At 45.2% G+C, this 21,091-nt stretch overlaps 2 protein-coding genes across 2 annotated transcripts in view; both read left to right on the top strand.

Moving 5' to 3' along the window:
• Positions 1 to 672, top strand: part of LOC120296868 (BPI fold-containing family B member 6-like) — a 36,900-nt gene extending 36,228 nt beyond the window's left edge. Inside the window, exon 16 of the mRNA XM_039318898.1 lies at positions 175 to 672. Coding sequence (XP_039174832.1) covers positions 175 to 267 — 93 coding nt within the window. The 3' untranslated portion in view covers positions 268 to 672. The remainder of the gene's footprint in view (positions 1 to 174) is intronic.
• Positions 673 to 6,549: 5,877 nt separating this feature from the next.
• On the top strand, positions 6,550 to 18,510 carry LOC120296869 (BPI fold-containing family B member 6-like). Its single transcript, XM_039318899.1, has 7 exons — positions 6,550 to 6,698; positions 7,374 to 7,557; positions 9,387 to 9,474; positions 11,280 to 11,384; positions 14,809 to 14,955; positions 16,706 to 16,769; positions 18,415 to 18,510. Exons 2-7 carry the CDS (start codon positions 7,431 to 7,433, stop codon positions 18,493 to 18,495), a joined length of 612 nt encoding a protein of 203 aa, XP_039174833.1. The 5' UTR covers positions 6,550 to 6,698; positions 7,374 to 7,430; the 3' UTR covers positions 18,496 to 18,510.
• The last annotated feature ends 2,581 nt before the right edge of the window (positions 18,511 to 21,091 follow it).

Raw genomic sequence — 21,091 nt, forward strand, 5'->3', positions numbered from 1 at the left:
GCCCAAAGTCCCATTCTGCAAACGGTGCTGCACCAGTTGAGTAGTCCTTGACTTACGACCGGCTGAATAGTCCTCGACTTACGACCGGTTGGGGGTCGCGGCATTAAAAAGGTTGAGAACCACTGGTGTAGAGTTTCTGAATGAGGTGATGAGGACCCTTTCTATCATTTGCAGAACATGATAACGATGTATAAGTCCGTCGAGCCTTACACTCCAGATGAGATGGCAAAGGAAATGAAGAAACAGTTCGGTTCAATCAAGTTGTGAAAAGAGAAAAATGTGCCCATCTCCCTGATCGACACGTCTCCCCTTTGCTCATTCGACCTTTGAATCACTGCCTTGGGACGAAGTGGCCAAATTTATCTACCGGCTGAGAAGATAAAGGCAGCCTCCTTCAATGTCTCTTAATAATTCACATTTATTTTTTTCCTTTGTGTTGTGTGTGTAAATCACGCCAAGCTGTGACTAATTGGGAAGCAAATTTATACAACTGCCTCACGCCTTAAAAAAACCGATTTGGTGCTTCTGCTGGCTGAGGTATCTCTTTCCTTCTTTGCCCGGGAAACTTCTACACTGCGGGTGTCTTACTCTCGGTAGTAGCAGATTACTAGGGACTTAAGGGGAGCACTGCCTCTGTTTCTCAAATAAAATATTCCGATTTCCTCTTCTGCATTTCTTGAGTTTGCTTTGGACTTGCGTCTCTTGAGGTTTCAGCAGGACCGTGGTGGGGTTCTGGAGCGACTCCTGTCCACAGCGCCAGGAGGTGGATGAACAAGAGATGCTGGCCTGAAAGTTGATCAAACGATCTTCAAAGCAGGTCAGTTGGATCAGCAAACACAGGTTAATGTCAGAAAGTAGCGCCTTGAGAACCGGGCATGAAGGCCTGCTGGATGAAGTTTGGGTCCTTCAAGCCAGAAATTAGCAGTTTGAGAACCAGGGATGCTAAGAAAGGGGAGATGAGCTGTAAAGTTGAGGTTTCTTCTTCTCTTCGTGAGATAACACAACAGAGTTGGAAGGGAACTTGGAGGTCTTCTAGTCCAACCCCCCTTTCAGCCTCATAATAACAACAACAACAACAACAATAATAACAATAATAATGATGATAATAATAATAACAAGCACCTGCAACATGACACCCCGGACTTAACAACTGTCGATAAGAAAGATAAAAAAGTCTGGAGAGTGGACGTGGCAGTGCCTGGAGACAGCAGAATAGAAGAGAAAGAACTGGAGAAGATAACAAAATACAAAGATCTCCAAATAGAAATAGAAAGACCGTGGCAAAAGCAAGCAAGAGTAGTACCAATAGTCATAGGCTCCTTGGGTGCAATTCCAAAACAACTGGAGCACCACTTGAACACCATCATCGGCATTGACAAATTCGCTATTAGTCAATTGCAAAAGGCGGCCTTACTAGGAACTGCTTCCATCTTGCGACGATACCTGTAATACCATCATACCTCCACATCTGCCTATCCCAGGTCCTGGGTAAGGACTCAATAGGTAGACAAAATGCCAAATCCAGTCTGAACATCTGGCTGACTGTGCGATGATCAATAATAATAAAGTTGGAAGGGACCTTGGGGGTCATCTAGTCTAATTCCCTGCTCAGACAGGAAACCCCTATACCATTTCAGACAAATGGCTGTCCAGTCTCTTCTTAAAAACTTCCAGTGTTGGAGCATTCACCGCTTCTGGAGGCAGGTTGTTCCACTGGTTAATTGTCCTCACTGTCAGGAAGTTTCTCCTTAGTTCCAGGTTGCTTCTCTCATTGGTTAGTTTCCATCCGTTGCTTCTTGTCCTGCCTTCTGGCGCTTTGGAAAGTGTCCTTTTTGGTATTCTGATGGGGGTGGGTCAATCCTATTACATCCTAAAGGTCATGTTTTGCTTCCCTGAGGCTGGGGATGATGACTATGTCCTGTGTTGGATTTTTTGGGGCGTGAGGGATTGTTGATTCTCGGGATCTTTGTCTTTCTCATCCCATCAGCTCTAAGCTTCCTGGCTCCAGTCTTTCTGAAAGGATTATCATATCTGCATTTCTACAGAACTGGTTTCTGCCTAGTTTCTGCCTGGGGCTGTTAAGAAAAACCGGGCCTGTTTTTCTGCCTTTAACATCCTTTGGGGAAATATAATATTCTGCCTTTAAAAAAAAAATTATTAGATTTTTAATTCCCCAGATATTTCCTTCTCTGCGGGGAGGGGGACTTCCCAGACAAGCCCAGGTGAGCTGGTGGCAGAGATCCCAGTTTGTTTATTTATTCAATTTATATGCTGCCCATCTTGCTGGGAGTTGATTCTAGGGGCTTACAATGATTAAAAACCAAGAAGAAACATGAAAACATGAAAACTGTCAGTAGCCAGATTGGTCTAGTGCAGTGTGTCTCAACCTTGACCATTTTAAGGCATGTGGACTTCAACTCCCAGAATTCCACAGCCAGCAATGCTGGCTGTGGAATTCTGGGAGTTGAAGTCCACATGCCTTAAAATGGTCAAGGTTGAGAAACACTGGTCTAGTGGTTCAGGCTAGAAAGCAGATGAATTCTAGTCCTGCTTAAGGTATGAAAGCCAGATGGGTGATTTTGGGCCAATCACCAGGAGACGGTGAGTTCTAGTCCCGCCTTAGACATGAAACCTGACTGGGTGACTTTGTGCCAATCACCAGGAGATGGTGAGTTCTAGTCACGCCTTAGGCATGAAAGCTGACTGGGTGACTTTGAGCCAATCACCAGGAGAGGGTGAGTTCTAATCCCGCCTTAGGCATGAAACCTGACTGGGTGCCTTTGAGCCAATCACCAGGAGACGGTGAGTTCTAGTCCCGCCTTAGGCATGAAACCTGACTGGGTGACTTTGAGCCAATCACCAGGAGACGGTGAGTTCTAGTCCCGCCTTAGGCATGAAACCTGACTGGGTGACTTTGAGCCAATCACCAGGAGACGGTGAGTTCTAGTCCTGCCTTAGGCATGAAAGCTGACTGGGTGACTTTGAGCCAATCACCAGGAGATGGTGAGTTTTAGTCCCGCCTTAAGCATGAAAGCCAGCTGGGTGACTTTGGGCCAATCACCAGGAGACCCTATTTAGACATGAAAGTTGACCGCATCTTACTTCTTGATAAGATAGAAAAATGTGGGCTAGATAGCATCATCACCACCAGATGGATTTGCAACTGGGTGACCAACCACACTTAACAGATAATGGAGCTGCATCTACATGGAGGTACCCCATGTGAGAACAACGTGCCTTCAGAAGCTGTGGGTGCTCCATCACTGGAGGTTTTTAAGAAGAGACTGGACAGCCACTTTTCCTGGAATGGTATAGGGTCTCCTGCCTGAGCAGGGGGCTGGACTAGATGACCTCCAAGATCCCTTCCAACTCTGTTATTTTGAATCGTTTAGGGAATTGGACAGTCTATAGCTTCAATATCTAAGAGACCGGTTTGAACAAAACTCAGCAGCACTTTTTCGTGTGGCTGCTGATAAAAACAGGATTGCCAACATGATCGCCAACGTCCAATAACAGATAGGGCACAAGAAGAAGAAGAAGTGAAAAGAAGAACAAGGGGGGACATGATAGCAGTGTTCCAGTATCTCAGGGGCTGCCCCAAAGAAGAGGGAGTCAAGCTATTCTCCAAGGCACCAGAAGGCAGGACAAGGAGCAACGGATGGAAACTGATCAAGGAGAGAAGCAACCTAGAACTAGGGAGAAACTTCCTGACAGTTGGAACAATTAACCAGTGGAACCACCTGCCTCCAGAAATGGTGAATGCTCCAACACTGGAAGTTTTTAAGAAGAGACTGGACAGCCGTTTGGCCGAAATGGTGTAGGGTTTCCTGCCTGAACAGGGGGTTGGACTAGATGACCTCCAAGGTCCCCTCCATCTCTGTCATTCCGTAGCAGCCGCCTCCCCCACTTTTGCAGAAAGAGGCAGCTGCTTTAAAGAGTCACAAAAGCACCCCAAATTGTTTTGAGGCATTTGGGAAGAAGTAAGTCAAAAGCTGATGCGCAAACAACTTAGATTCCAGGGGCTGAGATTGAGAAGGTTAAGTGGGAATTAAGCTGACACCTTATCGTATGCTGAGAAGTTGTGGTGCTTTCGCACACAGCGTGGCTTTTATCCTTCCAAGAGAGGATGTTAGTGAGGGGGGGGGATTGCATTACCGGCCATTAAAGCATCTTCCGTGTCCCTTTTCAGGGTTCTTAAATCCTTGCTAATCCCAAAATCCTGCCTCCAAATCAGATAAAAGGGTGAAAAATCCGCCAAAATGGAATTTAAGCTGGATTGCCAGGCACCTGCTAAGAGGAAACCTCGAGTATTCTCATTCAAGAGAAGGTAGCTGGAGAGAGGATAGGAAAGGCCTGCGTCAAATGGGCACAGGCATTCCTCGTTTAGTGACTGTTCGAAGTTACAACACCATTGTTCTGCGTTTCACTCCAGGCTAGGTATCAATGCTGCAAATACTGCATATTCTTGCTTTGACAATATGCAAAACTGTCTGGTATTTACTGGGTTAATACATAGCTTAGAGTGGGGGGGGAGAAAGCCGGGGGGGGGGGGGGGGAAGGAGGAAGTAAACTTTTGACCTTCACACTAATAGGATATTGTGACTTGTGACTGCAAGATAAGGGAGGGGTTTAGCAAGAAAAGTTTGATGCCAGAGAGAGGAAGTTAGATTCGGGCATCCAACCGTCCATGATGGTGACCGGCAATTTGTAGCTCTGTAATAAAGACTTTAGGAAATATGCCTGAAAGTTCTTTGAAGTGCTTCATTAGTCGGAACCTCTGACACTAGGAGCATCTTTTGCAGGCAGACGTCATTACGGTGAACACCTTAAATTCAAAATGTTGTGGCTGACGAAGAGTTAAAGGGAGACGAGTATAGCTATTTCAAGCTCTTTAGCTCTCATCAGCTAATCATACCCCTCTGGGATTCGAACCTGGGCAGTTTCCATGTTAGGCAGTTGTATTAACCTTTAGGCCACAGGCTCCCCCTCACCCCTGTCAGCAGAGACCAGGGAGGATAACAGTACCACTGAAAAAATTAACTCAGGACCGTTTTTCACACTTATGACCGTTGCGGCATCCCCGTGGTCACGTGATCAAAATTCAGACACTTGACAACTGACCCATATTTATGACCGTCACGTGAGTCATCCCGGGGTCACGTGATCCCCTTTTGTGCGACTTTCCGGAGAGCAAAATCAAGGGGGGGGGGACGCCGGATTCAATTAATGACCGCGTTACTCATTTATCAACTGAATAATTGACTTAACAATGGTGGCGTGAAAGGTCATACAACGAAGCAAAATCCACTTAACAACTGTTTTTGTAGCCTTCGGACCAACTCAGTTGAAAGAAACCCAGGAATTGTGCACCCTCAGAGGGGAAGTTCCCTAGAATATGTCAGAATGCTTAGAATCCGGCTTACCAGGAACAAGCCAGGATTCCAAGCCTGTGTTTCTTTAACAGAGGGACAGAATCAAGATCACATGAAGTGTTAACACCACTTTACAAGGCCTTGGTAAGGCCACACTTGGAACATGGCATCTAGTTTTGGTCACTATGATATAAGAAAGATGTTGAGACTCTGGAAAGAGTACAGAGAAGAGCAACAAAGATGATCAGGGGACTGGAGGCTAAAACATATAAGGACAGTTGCTGGAATTGGGTATGTCTAGTTTAATGAAGAGAAGGACGGGGGGGGGGGGCATGATAGCAGCCTTCCAGTATCTCAGGGGCTGCCCCAAAGAAGAGGGAGTCAAGCTGTTGTCTAAAACGCCTGAAGGCAGGACAAGAAGCAACGGATGGAAACTGATCAAGGAGAGAAGCAACCTGGAATTAAGGAGAAACTTCCTGACAGTGAGGACAATTAACCAGTGGAACAACCTGCCTCCAGAAGCGGTGAATGCTCCAACACTGGAAGTTTTTAAAAAGAAACTGGACAGCCAGTTGTCTGAGATGGTATAGGGTTTCCTCACTGAGCAGGGGGAGTTCGACTAGATAACCTCCAAGGTCCCTTCCAACATTATTATTATTATTATTATTATTATTATTATTATTATTATTATTATTAATCATCGCACAGTCAGCCAGATGTTCAGACTGGATTTGGCCTTTTTGTCTACCTATCGCGTCTTCCCCAAGGATCTGGGATAGGCAGATATGGATGTTTGATGGTATTACAGATCTCATTGCAGGATGGAAGCAGTTTCTAGTAAGGCCGCCTTTTGCAATTGACTAATGGCGAATTTGTCAATGCCAATGGTGCTGTTGTTGTTGTTGTTGTTGTTATTATTATTATTATTATTACTTCAACTCCCAGAATTCACCAGCCAACCTTGGCACCTTCCCCAAGGTGCCAAAACTGGGAAACATTGGTGTAGCATGTTGAGTAGACCAGCTGTCCTTCTTTTCTCTCTCATTCTGGGTGGACAGCCAACCTGCTCCAGCAGATCACCTGGTTCAGCAGATCACCTGGAAGAGTCACATGAACCTGGCACTGAAGAACGTCTCTCAATTTCAAGATGTCTGTGAAAAATGTTTATCTTGGAAGTTCCCCTGATGAGTTTGGATCACATCTCCATGGTTATCAACGCTCTGAATCGCTTCTTTCATCCACGGGGAAGTATATAACTGGCAACCCAAGAGAAGATTAGTGGGCAAAGATTTGAGCACATTGAGGAAGCTCCATCCATCCAGACATGTAAGTGAACTGTGTGAAGGTCCAAAGGTACCCCAGATGGGGGAAGGAGTCCCTTCTGAGAAAGTTGATGGACACGTAAGATTGGGGTTGAGTCTCCCGTCCAGATTTTCCTGCATCTTTAGCTCTAGAGTCTGGGGTGCAACTCTGAAATCTTCCAGCAGGCTTAGAAGGAGCCACCCCTGTCTTCTTCTGCAGAGTTGCAAATTGAAGTTCTCGCGGTTTGAAAAAGGTCTCTGTCCAACCATTTTTCTCCAGTTATTTTTCCTACGTTGACTGGACAGTCATCAGACCCTTCTGGGCTCTGTCCCTTGAGTTGAGGTGCTCATCAAGTCTTTGACTCTGTCCTTCTTCTAGAAGATGGGATGGTCAATATCGGCAGAAGATCAGAAGATCAGAAACCGAGTCGGGGGCCCTTTCCAAGAGTTGTATAAGGGGGGGGACCCATGTTCTCCATGGCTACGGCACCCCAATGTCAGCCATTTTCAGACTTTGAAGTTCTGCCATCGTGGGAAATGATTAGAATAGAATTGCTTCCCTCTCAAAAAGTGAGAAATGATGTGATTATTGATTGGAGAAGACCTCTAGTTTGAAGCTAAATCGTTGCCCTTTCCCTCTTCCCACCAGCTTTGATCCCCCGAATCTAAATATTGGTGTTCTTATTCCACTTTTATACAGCCAAAGATTTGTTTCTGACTTTCTGCCAGCCTGTTGCTTAGAAGGAGCTCAGCCACCATGGATCTAGCCCTCAAGAGGCCCTGGGTCAGCTTGCTGGTCTTCTTCTGTGTCGGGATGGTCCATACTGACACAGGAGAGATGTACGGACCTCAGCTGAAAATTGATCCCAAAACAATGACACGCAGTAAGTAAAATGGCCTCCTTTTTGAGCAGAAGGTCGGTGTAAAGTTGTGTCGACTGGCTTATTCATTCAGAGATGGATCTGCCTTGAAAGTAGCCCGTGTGGAGCAAACATCAGGAGTGGACCACAGGAAACGTGTTGTGATATTTTGTTTGATGTCAGCAACGGCTTTATGGTCACATTTGTCATTAAATGTTGGATAAAATTGGCCAAATTTTGATCCCACAAAAGTTGTAGGTGGACACAGACTTTGGATACATTTTGTACGTTAGCTCATTTGGGGTGCCTTAATTTTTTAAAAAAATGACCTATGGTAAACTATTTTGTCCAGTTAAAGGTTACACAAAAGGCAAACAAAAGCAGTTTAGTTGTACATAGATGCACACAGAGGAACTTTCTTTCTTTCTTTCCTTCCTTCCTTCCTTCCTTCCTTCCTTCCTTCCTTCCTTCCTTCCTTCCTTCCTTCCTTCCTTCTTCTCATTTGCTTTTCTTTTCATTCCCTTCTCATTCCCTTCTTCTCATTCCCTTCTCTTCTCATTTCCTTCCTTTCTTCCTTTCCCTTTTTTGTTCCTTCCTTCCTTCCTTCTTCTCATTCCCTTCTCTTCTCATTTCCTTCCTTCCTTTCCCTTTTTTGTTCCTTCCTTCCTTCCTTCCTTCCTTCCTTCCTTCCTTCCTTCCTTCCTTCCTTCCTTCCTTCCTTCCTTCTTCTCATTCCCTTCTCTTCTCATTCCCTTCTCTTCTCATTTCCTTCCTTCCTTTCCCTTTTTTGTTCCTTCCTTCCTTCCTTCCTTCTTCTCATTCCCTTCTCTTCTCATTCCCTTCTCTTCTCATTTCCTTCCTTCCTTCCTTTCCCTTTTTTGTTCCTTCCTTCCTTCCTTCCTTCTTCTCATTCCCTTCTCTTCTCATTCCCTTCTCTTCTCATTCCCTTCCTTCCTTCCTTTCCCTTCCTTCCTTCCTTCCTTCCTTCCTTCCTTCCTTCCTTCCTTCCTTCCTTCCTTCCTTCCTTCCTTCCTTCCTTCCTTCTCATTCCCTTCTCTTCTCATTTCCTTCCTTCCTTTCCCTTTTTTGTTCCTTCCTTCCTTCCTTCCTTCTTCTCATTCCCTTCTCTTCTCATTCCCTTCTCTTCTCATTTCCTTCCTTCCTTCCTTTCCCTTTTTTGTTCCTTCCTTCCTTCCTTCCTTCTTCTCATTCCCTTCTCTTCTCATTCCCTTCTCTTCTCATTCCCTTCCTTCCTTCCTTTCCCTTTTTCCTTCCTTCCTTCCTTCCTTCCTTCCTTCCTTCCTTCCTTCCTTCCTTCCTTCCTTCCTTCCTTCCTTCCTTCCTTCCTTCCTTCTAATAGTTTTATTACACCATACATTTATTTACACCTCCGTGTAAATTTTTTTAATTCTCTTTCCCCCTAGCAGAAGACAGCAATAGCAATAGCATTTCGACATATACCGCTTCATAACGCTTTACAGCCCTCTCTGAGCGGTTTACAGAGTCAGCCTGTTGCCCCCAACAAACTGGCTTCTCATTTTGCCGACCTCAAAAGGACAGAAGGCTGAGTCAACCTTGAACCGGTCAGGATCGAACTACTGGCAGTTGGGCAGAGTCAGCCCACAATGCTGCATTCTGACCACTGCACCACCAGGGCTGTAAATAGGAGAGTCTCTTTGCTTTCAGCGGTGGTGGGGCTGGTGGGGCTGGGTGGGGAAGGGCTCCAGGAGCTGTGAGGGGAGATGGGGGTGCCCTCCCTCTAGTGCTGGGGTGGGCCTCCTCCTCCTCCTCCTCCTGGTACAAAGTCTCACGACTTGCGTTGGCCGTCGCTTCTTTGTGGCTCTGTGTTCTAGTCATCCAGATGGCCATGACAGACAAGAAGATTTTGGATGGGATGGCGACCATGGCAACCAAGAATAAGGCACTCAAAGGCCTCAAAGGGTGAGTCCATTCATTTCCTCCGTGGTAGTCAAGGAGGAGCCAGATGTTTGACCCCAGCAGGCTTCCTGGGGTGTGAAAATTCCCCCCCCCAATTTTCCAGCCAATAGTTGAAGACCCAACAGATCTGGAGGTAGGGCAAGACCTTGGTTCCTACTCAGAATGCCAAAGTCTACAGCAGCGGAATGAACAACAACAACAACAACAATAATAACAATAATAATAATAATAATAAAGTTGGAAGGGACCTTGGAGGTCATCTAGTCCAACCCCCTGCTCAGGCAGGAAATCCTATACCAGGGGTAGGCAACCTTGCCTCTTTTATGACTGGTGGACTTCAACTCCCAGAATTCCTGAGCCAGCATGGGGGAACTATGGCCCCCTCATGACTCTTTGACTTCAATTCCCAGAATTCCTGAGCCAGCATGGGGGAACTATGGCCCCTTCATGGCCTGTGGACTAACTCCCAGAATTCCTGGGCCATCATGGCTCAGCTTGGAAACCTCTCCCTGTCCCCTCAGCATGGCAGGCTCAGGAATTCTGGGAGTTGAAGTCCACGAGTCATAAAAGAGCCAAGGTTGCCTACTCCTGCCCAAATGCCTGAATTTTGACCATGTGACCATGAGGAAAAAAATATTTAAACCAGGGCTCTTCAAACTTGGCCCTTTTATGACTTGTGGACTTCAATTCTCAGAATTCCAGAGCCAGCATGGCTCAGCTTGGAAACTTCTCCCTTTCCCCTCAGCATGGCTGGCTCAGGAATTCTGGGAGTTGAAGTCCACAAGTCATAAAAGAGCCGAGCTTGCCTACCCCTGCCCTAGACCATTTCAGACAAATGGCTGCCCAGTCTCTTCTTAAAAACTTCCAGTGTTGGAGCATTCACAGCTTCTGGAGGCAGGTTGTTCCACTGGTTAATTGTCCTCACTGTCAGGAAGTTTCTCCTTAATTCCAGGTTGCTTCTCTCCTTGGTTAGTTTCCATCCATTGCTTCTTGTCCTGCCTTCAGGTGCTTCGGAGAATAGCTTGACTCCCTCTTCTTTGGGGCAGCCCTTGGGAAGGTTTAATCTTGGATTTAATCCTGTCTGGACAGCTATTTGTCAGGATCTTATGAGGTCTCCTGCCTCGGACAGAGGGTGGGAGTAGAAGATCTCCGAGGTCCTTTCCATCTCTGATAGTCTGTATTCTACACACTATAGATGACAGTCCATCCACAAAGGAATTGGATTAGTGACCGCCTCAAAGGACCCTGAGGACCAGGACAAACTCAGGATCTTATTTCCCTGAGCATCTTTTGATTAGAAAGTTAGCCATAGGAGTAGCATTAAAACACAGCTCAGAGAACCCAAAGACAGATTTCATTGGGTTGAGGATCTTCTGGAGAACTTGTACAAAACTCAGAGTACTTAGGACTAGTCCCTGGACACAAGTCCTGTGTACAAGTACCGTACACAAGTCTATCATCTTCCCTGCGGATTTGCACACAACTCTTAGTGCTAGTACTTGTAGACCGTAAGCATGCAGGCCAATGCAGTTGTGGTGGATATCTGTAGCTCCGGTGTAGGATGAGGGTGAAGGATCATTCTCTGAAATTGTGGGTTGTTCTCTGAACGTTTCCTTACTAGGCTGGGTAACAAGTTCAACTCTGCTGAAGGCCTTGCCCAGTCTTGTAACAAAACCAACCCACAAGCTGGAAGAACGAACCTTCACCCTCAACTTCTCAGCATCTCACCAGGTCCTCACCCGGTTCTCCCCATCCTCAGATAATGCTTTCCTCTGCTATTCTTCATGCTATTATTCTTTAATTCCTAGGATGAAACTTAAAGATTTCAGACCCCCTGAAATTTGCACAAAGTTAATTCCACCCAAGCAAATGCAGACATCCGTGATTATTACCCTCACAGTTGCTGGGAAAAGGTGAGTGAGAAGCTGCTTTTGTTCATGGTCAAGGGACTGGAAGGTGGAGGTGGCCCACAATGTTTTGGGGACTTATTCAACTATATGGAGGGAAGTGTGTAGTGGGGTGCCCCAGGGCTCTGTTCTGGGCCCAGGGCTCTTCAACATCTTCATCAACGATTTGGATGAAGGGATAGATGGGGAACTCATCAAATTTGCAGACGACACCAAGCTGGCAGGAATAGCCAACACTCCAGAAGACAGGCTTCAGATACAGACGGATCTGGACAGACTTGAACACTGGGCACTAACTAACAAAATGAAATTCAATGGTGAAAAAAGCAAGGTTCTACATTTAGGCAAGAAAAACCAAATGCACAAGTACAGCATAGGTGGCACCATGCTCAATAGTATTAACTGTGAGAGGGACCTCGGAGTCCTAGTAGACAATCACTTAAATATGAGCCAGCAGTGTGCTGCAGCTGCCAAAAATGCCAACACAGTGCTAGGCTGCATTAACAGAGGGATAGAATCAAGATCACGTGAAGTATTAATACCACTCTTCAATGCCTTGGTAAGGCCACACTTGGAATACTGCATCCAGTTTTGGTCCCCACGATGTAAAAAAGATGTTGAGACTCTAGAAAGAGTACAGAGAAGAGCAACAAAGATGATTAGGGGACTGGAGGCTAAAACATATAAAGAACGGTTGCTAGAATTGGGTATGTCTAGTTTAATGAAGAGAAGGACAAGGGGGAACATGATAGCAGTATTCCAATATCTCAGGGGCTGCCATAAAGAAGAGGGAATTAAGCTATTTTCCAGAGCACCTGAAGGCAGGACAAGAAGCAACGGGTGGAAACTAATCAAGGAGAGAAGCAACCTAGAACTAAGGAGAAACTTCCTGACAGTGAGAACAATTAATCAGTGGAACAGCCTGCCTCCAGAAGCAGAAAATGCTCCAACACTGGAAGTTTTTAAGAAGAGACTGGACAGCCATTTTTCCGAAATGGTGTAGGGTTTCCTGCCTGAGCAGGGGGTTGGACTAGATGACCTCCAAGGTCCCTTCCAACTTTACTACTATTACTAACCGACTGAATGGAGAATCCTGTCTAGAACATAAGGAGATATACTGTTTAGAACAGAAAAGAAAAGAACAGAATAGAATAGAAATATAGAATAGAATGGAATGGAATGGAACAGAATAGAATAGACAGATTGTAGAATAGAACAGAACAGAACAGAAAATATGGAATGGAATAGAATGGAATGGAATGGATTAGAATAGAATAGAATAGAATAGAATAGAATAGAATAGAATAGAATGGAACGGAACAGAATAGAACAGATTGTAGAATACAACAGAACAGAACAGAAAATATGGAATGGAATAGAATAGAATAGAATGGAATGGAATGGAGCAGAATGGAATGGAACGGAATGGAATGGAACAGAATAGAATAGACAGATTGTAGAACAGAACAGAACAGAACAGAACAGAAAATATGGAATGGAATGGAATGGAATGGAATAGAATAGAATAGAATAGAAAATATGGAATAATCAGATACATTGAAGTGAAATTTCATTGCATTCAGCTCTCAAAGGGTCCCCACCTCCACTATACTCTACATAAATATGACATAAATAAATAAATAAATAAATAAATAAATACAGACTTATGCATATACCCACATATATTATATGACACAGAGAAACAAAACAGTCTAGTTCAGGTTACGTATACATGTGCATGGCAAGAAAAACGAATCTTGCAAGTTTACCAGATGGATGGCTTAGGGCAGGGGTCCCCATTCTCTGGGCCATGGACTGCAGCTTGTTGGGAACCGGTCCACACAAGCAGCGGGTGACTGAGTAAAGCTTTATCTGCACATGCGTGGGGTCTTGATTGCACGTGAAACCATCCCCCCCCCACCCTGGCCCATGGAAAAATTGTCTTCCACAAAACCAGTCCCTGGTGCCAGAAAGCTTGGGGACCGCTGGCATAGGGAACAAAGCTGTTACAGAATCAGGTAGTCCTGCTATAAATACTTCTAAACCTCCTCCCAGAAGGGAGCAATAGAAACAAACTGTGAAGTGGGGATGTGTGGGAGTCTCTAATAATGCTCTGAGTTCTAAGCACATATAAGCAGCATCCTGAGTCACAGGAAGTGAGCTGCCTATGATGTTCTTGGCTGTCCTCACCACCCTCCATATTGTCGTGGAAAAACCCAATGGAAAAGACAAGAGACAGCAACACAAAACAATCTTTCTTACTTTAAGATTCAGAGGTTTATTTTGCTAATGATTTGGAACATAGCAAGCATAATAACACAATATCACTTACGTTAACAACCCATTGCAATGAGGACCATGTGGCATAGCAGATTCCAAAAGGACTGCTGTAGGCCAATGGCCCTAAGCTACACTTAAACTAACATTTTTATACCTTTCTTCTCACGACCACCCACAGATAGTCATCATCTTGCAAAATCAGTTCCTTGTTCTTTTGTGCTGATCAGCAGTTTCCACATACACCCATGTACATCTGAAACCTCTATCCATCTGCTACTTTCAGTCCCCGATGTTGCAAATATACACAAAACTACCTACTTTGCAATTTCATATTGCACAAAACTCGGCAAATTGCAAAAAATACGTCTGTGTTGTGAAACAATATAGAGTTCAAGTTAAAGCTTATAATAATAATAATAATAATAATAATAATAATAATAATAATAATAATAATAATAATGATGATGATGATGATGATGATGATGATGATGATGGAAGGGACCTTGGAGATCATCTAGTCCAACCCCCCTGCTCAGGCAGGAAACCCTATACCATTTCGGACAAATGGCTGTCCAGTCTCTTCTTAAAAACTTCCAGTGTTGGAGCATTTATTGCTTCTAGAGGCAGGTTGTTCCACTGGTTAATTGTTCTCACCGTCAGGAAGTTTCTCCTTAGTTCCAGATTGCTTCTCTCCTTGATTAGTTTCTATCCATTGCTTCTTGTCCTGCCTTCAGGCGCTTTGGAGAATATCTTGACTCCCTCTTCTTTGGGGCAGCCCCTGAGACACTGGAAGGCTGCTATCATGTCCCCCCTGGTCCTTCTCTTCCTTAAACTAGACATACCCAATTCCAGCAACCGTTCCTTATATGTTTTAGCCTCCAGTCCCCTAATCATCTTTGTTGCTCTTCTCTGTACTCTTCCTAGAGTCTCAACATCTTTTTTACATCGTGGTGACCAAAACTGGATGCCGTATTCCAAGTGTGGCCTTACCAAGGCCTTGTAAAGTGGTATTAATACTTCACGTGACCTTGAGTACGATGATGCCGGTTCTTTCTGAAATCAAAGGGTCAATGTGAAAACCTGGGCATTGGACCTCTTGTGTATTGGACCTGGGACCTCTGTTAGACTGACTCTTTTGTGTTTTGTGCAGCTTTATCGGCGGAAAAATGGAGATCACTCTGAAATCCAAAATGGACATCGTGATTAAGGTGACCAAACACCCCACCAAGCACATCGGGATGGAGAAAACCAGCTGTGAAGTGCGTCTTTTGGCCTACAAAACCAACCTTCCCAGCAAGTGAGGTCACAAGATGTGTCAGGAAGGGGAAGGACCAATTTGAGTTTTTTTGGGCGGGGGCAGTTAGTTTGTGGGAGACGGCCGAGGGTTCAGAGGTCTCCCAGTTAGAAACAAAAGAGCTCAAAGGATATGGAGAGAGGATGGGCGAGATGTAGCTCGGGAACCGTCGCCAAAGTGAAGAACTAGGGTGGCAGGGACCTCTGGGGAGCCTGAGGGACAAGGGTCTCCACCCTTTGGTTCTCCACAAGGTGGTCTGGTTCTCCTCATCTTGATTCCCCGTTCTTGAAAATCTGATTCTTCCATTAGTGTCCAATGTCCACGTAGATCCAAAAGCAGGACTTTCATGATAGGCAGAATAGCTCTAAGGGAGGGAGTGGGATTCTCCTCCTCCTCCTCCTCCTCCTCCTCCTCCTCCTCTTCTTTCTTTCTTTCTTTCTTTCTTTCTTTCTTTCTTTCTTTCTTTCTTTCTTTCTTTCTTTCTTTCTTTCTTTCTTTCTTTCTTTCTGACAGGCCTGGACTTTAGACAGCAGTCTGCACAGCATTTGGGTGAGGGGCTACAAAGAGCTGGACTTGGAGATGGCCCACCCCTTGATTTCATTCCAACAGAAGCCAACTTTTGCCTGACCTGTTGAATTCTAAGGGGTTCCACCTCCTGCGTTAATCTGAGGATGGAGCAAGAGCTCCCTAACAAATTTCATCTCCCCCAAGGTTGCAACGCAGTTTTGAACTGCATGGGCGCCTCAGTACAAATATTTAAAAATGCACCTTTTGTTGTGAATACGTATTGAAATAGGGGATGTGTAAGAGAGGCACCCTCACAGGCACAGGGAAGAAAAACAGTTCTTGTCCCCGGATGTTTGTGTGAAGATCCTTTGTTTTCCAAGGACTAGACACAACACAGGGCAAGACGATAACTGCACAAAATGCTCAATTGTAGCCCACACTTTCCCTAACAATAGCCTCTTGCCCCGGTTCACTCCATCCTCCCAGAGTTCGTAAGTTGATGTAGCTACTTCAATGAGATTTTGATGGTTGCTCCTGATAAGAAAGAAAAGTCTTGACAACTTAAGTAGGCAGGTTGGTCAGTAAATAAGGTTTTTTCAAAAGGCATCTGGACTGTCTTGTTTTTCTTTGAAGACGTTTCGCTTCTCATCCCAGAAGCTTCTTCAGTTCTGTCCAGATGGTGGAGAATAGAAGGACTTATACTCCTTGCAGACAGCTAGTCATTTGCCTTCTTTTAGAGAGTCGTTGAGGCCACCTGGAGGCTTGTCTATGTCCTCAGGGTCACCTGAGTGGTGCAAATACAGATAAGGTTCCAAGTGGCCTCAACGACTCTCTGAAAGAAGGCAACTGACCAGCTGTCTGCCAGGAGTATAAATCCTCCCATTCCCCATCCCCCAGTCAGAGCTGAAGAAGCTTCTTGGATGAGAAGGGAAATGTCTTCAAAGAAAAATGAGAAAGTCCAATTGCCTCCATATCTCCATCCTTCCTCATCCCTCCATCTCTCCATCTTTCCACCCCTCCATCCCATCCTTCTTCCCTCCATTCTTTTATCCATCCCTTTATCCAACCATCCATCCATAAATACATCCATCCATCCATCCATCCATCATGAATGCTCAATGGCCTTTGAGACAAATGAGACAAAACTAAAGCAGAGATTCTTGACCTTAAAAAAAATGGAAAGCACTGCAGATTGATAGCCCCCATATGAATTACTTTGCTGATCTCTGCTTCTCTTCTCTTTCAGCATGATTCCAAAAGTAGTGAATAAATTTTTGAATACTACACTTGGGAAACTCTTGCCTGGCATGGTAAGTTTTGGGGCTTTGAGATTATGGAGTCATGAAGGATGGGGTTGGGGGTCAAGGTATTTGAAGGACCGTTTTCCTCCCCTGGACTCTACCTGCCCCATTAGGTTGGCCAGCAGAGGCAACTCCAGGTTCTATCCAGTAAATATTGTTAAGATTGCGTGAAGTGTTAGTACCACTTTACAAGGCCTTGGTGAGGCCACACTTGGAATACGGCATCCAGTTTCGGTCACCACGATGTAAAAAAGATGTGGAGACTCTAGAAAGAGTACAAAAGCCAGGTACATATTGTCATATCTGGTGGGTATGTCCTAGTGCGAAGAAATTTTGGTTTAAGATTCACACCTGGTTGGAAAAGATGACCAAAATACAGGTAGAATTCAAACCAGAATTGTTTTTGTTAGGAATATTAGGAGAGAAATATGGGAAAGAGAATGACTATTGAATATGACATATACTGACAGCAGCGAGAATAGCATTTGCCCAATATTGGAAAAATGAAAATATACCATCTGATCAAATTATAATTAGGAAAATTTTAGAATGTGCAGAAATGGACAGACTAACTTTAGAAATTAAAAAGGACACAGTTTACTTCAGGGCTAGTCAACCTTGGCTCTTTTATGACTCGTGGACTTCAATTCCCAGAATTCCTTAGCTGGCTCAGGAATTCTGGGAGTTGAAGTCCACGAGTCATAAAAGAGCCAAGGTTGACTACCCCTGGTTTACTTTAAAACATGGAAAAATCTTTACCAATGGTTAGCAAAACAAACTAGCAAGAAATGATTATGATACTTAATAAGATGAATGATATGTATTGATTAATCAATATTTTTTATGATTACTGTTTTTCTTATGTACTATAGTCACTTACTATTATACCAATTACTGTTAACTGAACATATGTAGTCAGATAATAGTTCGCTTGTTAAAGCTTGGAAATGTTAGTGGGGGCAACTCCACTGTTGTACCCACCCTATCCCAATCCCAACCCTGAACCCTACCCTGAACCCCAATACCTATAGTGACCCCACCCCCCAACCTTTTAAAACTCAATAAAATATCGTATAACATAGAAAGAGTACAGAGAAGAGCAAAAAAGATGATTAGGGGACTAGAGGCTAAAACATAGAAGGAACGGTTGCGAGAATTGGGTATGTCTAGTTTAACGAAGAGAAGGACAAGGGGGGACAGGATAGCAGCCTTCCAGTATCTCAGGGACTGCCCCAAACAAGAGGGAGTCAAGCTATCCTCCGAAGCGCCTGAAGGCAGGACAAGAAGCAACGGATGGAAACTAATCCAGGAGAGAAGCGACCTGGAACTAAGGAGGAATTTTCTGACAGAACGATTAACCAGTGGAACAACCTGCCTCCAGAAGCTGTGGGTGCTCCAACACTGGAGGCTTTTAAGAAGAGATTGGACAACGATTTGTCTGAAATGGTGTAGGGTCTCCTGGTTGGGCAGGGGGGTCAGACTAGAAGACCGCCAAGATCCCTTCCAAGTCTGCTATTCTGCATTCTGCTCTAAATAAAATGAATCAATCTGCCTCAGAGGATGCCTCCAGTCCCCATCTCCCGGGGGTCCAGCTGCAACCACATCTGCTGCTCTTTTCCAACCATCTCTCCTTTCTCCCTCCCTTGCCTTCCAGATGTGCCCAGCAGCAGACAACGTGATCGGGTTTATGGAGACAAAATTAGAACACATGTTTGGTGAGTGTTTGCGAATTTAAGGGAGTTTAGCTGGCGTCGAGCTGTTCTTTCTCATCGTGACAGCCCAGGGGGCCCCATCGTCTAACCTCTAACCTCCATTCGTTGAGAAAGGTAGAACATATTAGGGATCAAGCGTATTGTAATAGTGCAAAACCAGAACTGAGAATCGCGCACCGAAATCCATGAATTCTATTCTTCCCTCCCTTAACGGTCTCCCGTTGCCCCTTCCCAGTGTAACCAATTGGGTTCGGGAAAGATGCTTTCCTAACGGGTCTGTCCAAGCCCTGTTTGGGGTGCGTCCCCCTGCTTTTTCCAGCTGGGTGACCTTGAGGCAGCATCTTGAGGAGATACAGCTTTTACTTTCGCTTCCCCAAGCAGCCGATTGTTTCTTTTTGGAATTTAAGGGAGTTTAGCTGGGGTTTAGCTGTTCTTTCTCATCGTGACAGCCCAGGGGGCCCCACCTTCTCGGACCTGAAGGTAGAACATGAGAAAGGGACAGGTGGCCCAAGCTGGGGGCTACAGCCTGATGCCTTGACCTTCTGGAGGGCTACAAGAGACAGTTTGCGGATACGCCAGCACCCCAAAGTCTGAAGTTTCAGTTTTTCCTACCTCCTTGGGGAGGAGAGGATCTGAAGACCCGCTCCCCCAAGTCAGTTCTTCAGTTGACCTTTGCTCTTTGCAATTGGGGTGGGGGTCCCAAAGGGGCTTTTTTCAGGAGGCAACTGGACTGTCTTGTTTTTTCTTTGAACACGTTTCGCTTCTCATCCCAGAAGCTTCTTTAGGTTCTGAGTGGATGGTGGGGAAGGGAAGGATTTATACTCCTTGTAGAGTATAAGGTTCTCCCCAGATTTAAGTAAAGATTCCTTGGATGATCAAATCAAGCTGCTCAGAATATCAAGAATCAGGGAATAACAGAATGGGAAGGGACCTTGGAGGTCTTCTAGTCCAACCCCCTGCTCAAGCAGGAAACCCTAGACCATTTCAGACCACCTTCCTCCCTTCCTTCCTTCCTTCCTTCCTTCCTTCCTTCCTTCCTTCCTTCCTTCCTTCCTTCCTTCCTCCCTCTCTTTCTTTTTCTCTTTCTCTGTTTCTCTCTCTCCTATCATTCTTTCCCTCCCATCTTCCTCCTCCTCCTCCTCCTCCTTTTCCCCTTTCATCCTTCTCCCAAAGTTGCTTTTTTCAGGGGGCAATTGGACTGTCTTGTTTTTCTTTGAAGACATTTCACTTCTCATCCCAGAAGCTTCTTCGGCTCTGACTGGATGGTGGGGAACAGGGAAGGGACCCAGGGCAGAAGACATTCTGCAGCCAAGAAGGCTCCACACCCATTTGCACCCCTCAGGTGACCCTGAGGACACAGGTGAACCGCCAGGTGGCCTCAAGGACTCTCCAAAAGAAGGCAACTGACCAGCTGTCTGCAAGGAGTATAAATCCTTCCCTTCCCCACCATCCAGTCAGAACCCGAAGAAGCTCCTGGGATGAGAAGCAAAACGTCTTCAAAGAAAAAAACAAGACAGTCCAGTTGACGCTTGAAAAAGTCCCTTTGGGACAACCAGGAACTGGAGGATGGAGAATTCTCCATGGACAATTGGTGGGGGTCAGGTTGTCCCACTTGGGATGTCCTCTAAGGTGAAATAAGAGTGTTGGATCCAGTCAACTTTTAGGAAGGTCGGATAAACGATCAAGAACTAAAATCCCAAGCAGCTTCTTCCTACCCTTTAGCGATCTTGGTTTAATTGACTTGGTGGCCGGAGATGTTCTTACATAGAATTCAAGCAAGTTCACTTGCTTGAAATGTTTTCTTGAATGAAAATCAGAGAATCAGTCATAAGATTCCATCAAGAACATCTCTGGTTCTTCTTCAACAACCCAAAGGGGACCCATATCTCAGAATGTTGTAGCTGGAGTCCCTCTAATTTCTCCATGTTTCTCCACTGGACATCCTGGTCACTTGGCCATTGGGGCTGATCTTGGTTTGTTATGGTTTGCAGACCATGATTTATTCCTGGTGTGGACAACTTGCAGCTCCCCAAGATCACATTGCTGCAACAAGTGTCTTCTATGAATCACCTCACTTATATCTAGAGTAGAATAGAGCTGGAAGGGACCTTGGAGGTCTTCTAGTCCAGCCCCCTGCTCAAGCAGGAGAACCTATACCATTTCAGACAGGTGAATGTCCAGTCTCTTCTTAAAAATCTCCAGTGATGGAGCCTCCATGACTTCTGGAGGCAGGTTGTTCCACTGGTTAATTGTCCTCATTGTCAGGAAGTTTCTCCTTGATTCCAGGTTGCTTCTCTCTTTGGTCAGTTTCCAACCATGGTTTCTCGTCCTGCCCTCTGGTGCTTTGGAGAACAATGTGACCCCCCTCTTCTTCTTTGGGGCAGCCCCTCAGATACTGGAATGCTGCTATCATGTCTCCCCTGTTTCTTCTTTTCTTTAGACTGGCTAAACCCAAGTCCCGCAGCCGTTCTTTGTATTTTTTAGTCTCCAGGCCTTGGATCATCTTAGTTGCTCTTCTCTGATTTTTTTTTTCCAAACTCTCAAAATCTTTTTTGTGATACGGTGACCAAAACCGGCTGCCATATTCCAGGTGTGGTCTTACTAGGGCTTTTATAAAGC

This window comes from Crotalus tigris, unplaced genomic scaffold (assembly GCF_016545835.1).
Source record: "Crotalus tigris isolate CLP2741 ecotype Arizona unplaced genomic scaffold, ASM1654583v1 scf7180000021643.52994198:917841, whole genome shotgun sequence".
Lineage (NCBI taxonomy): Eukaryota > Metazoa > Chordata > Lepidosauria > Squamata > Viperidae > Crotalus > Crotalus tigris.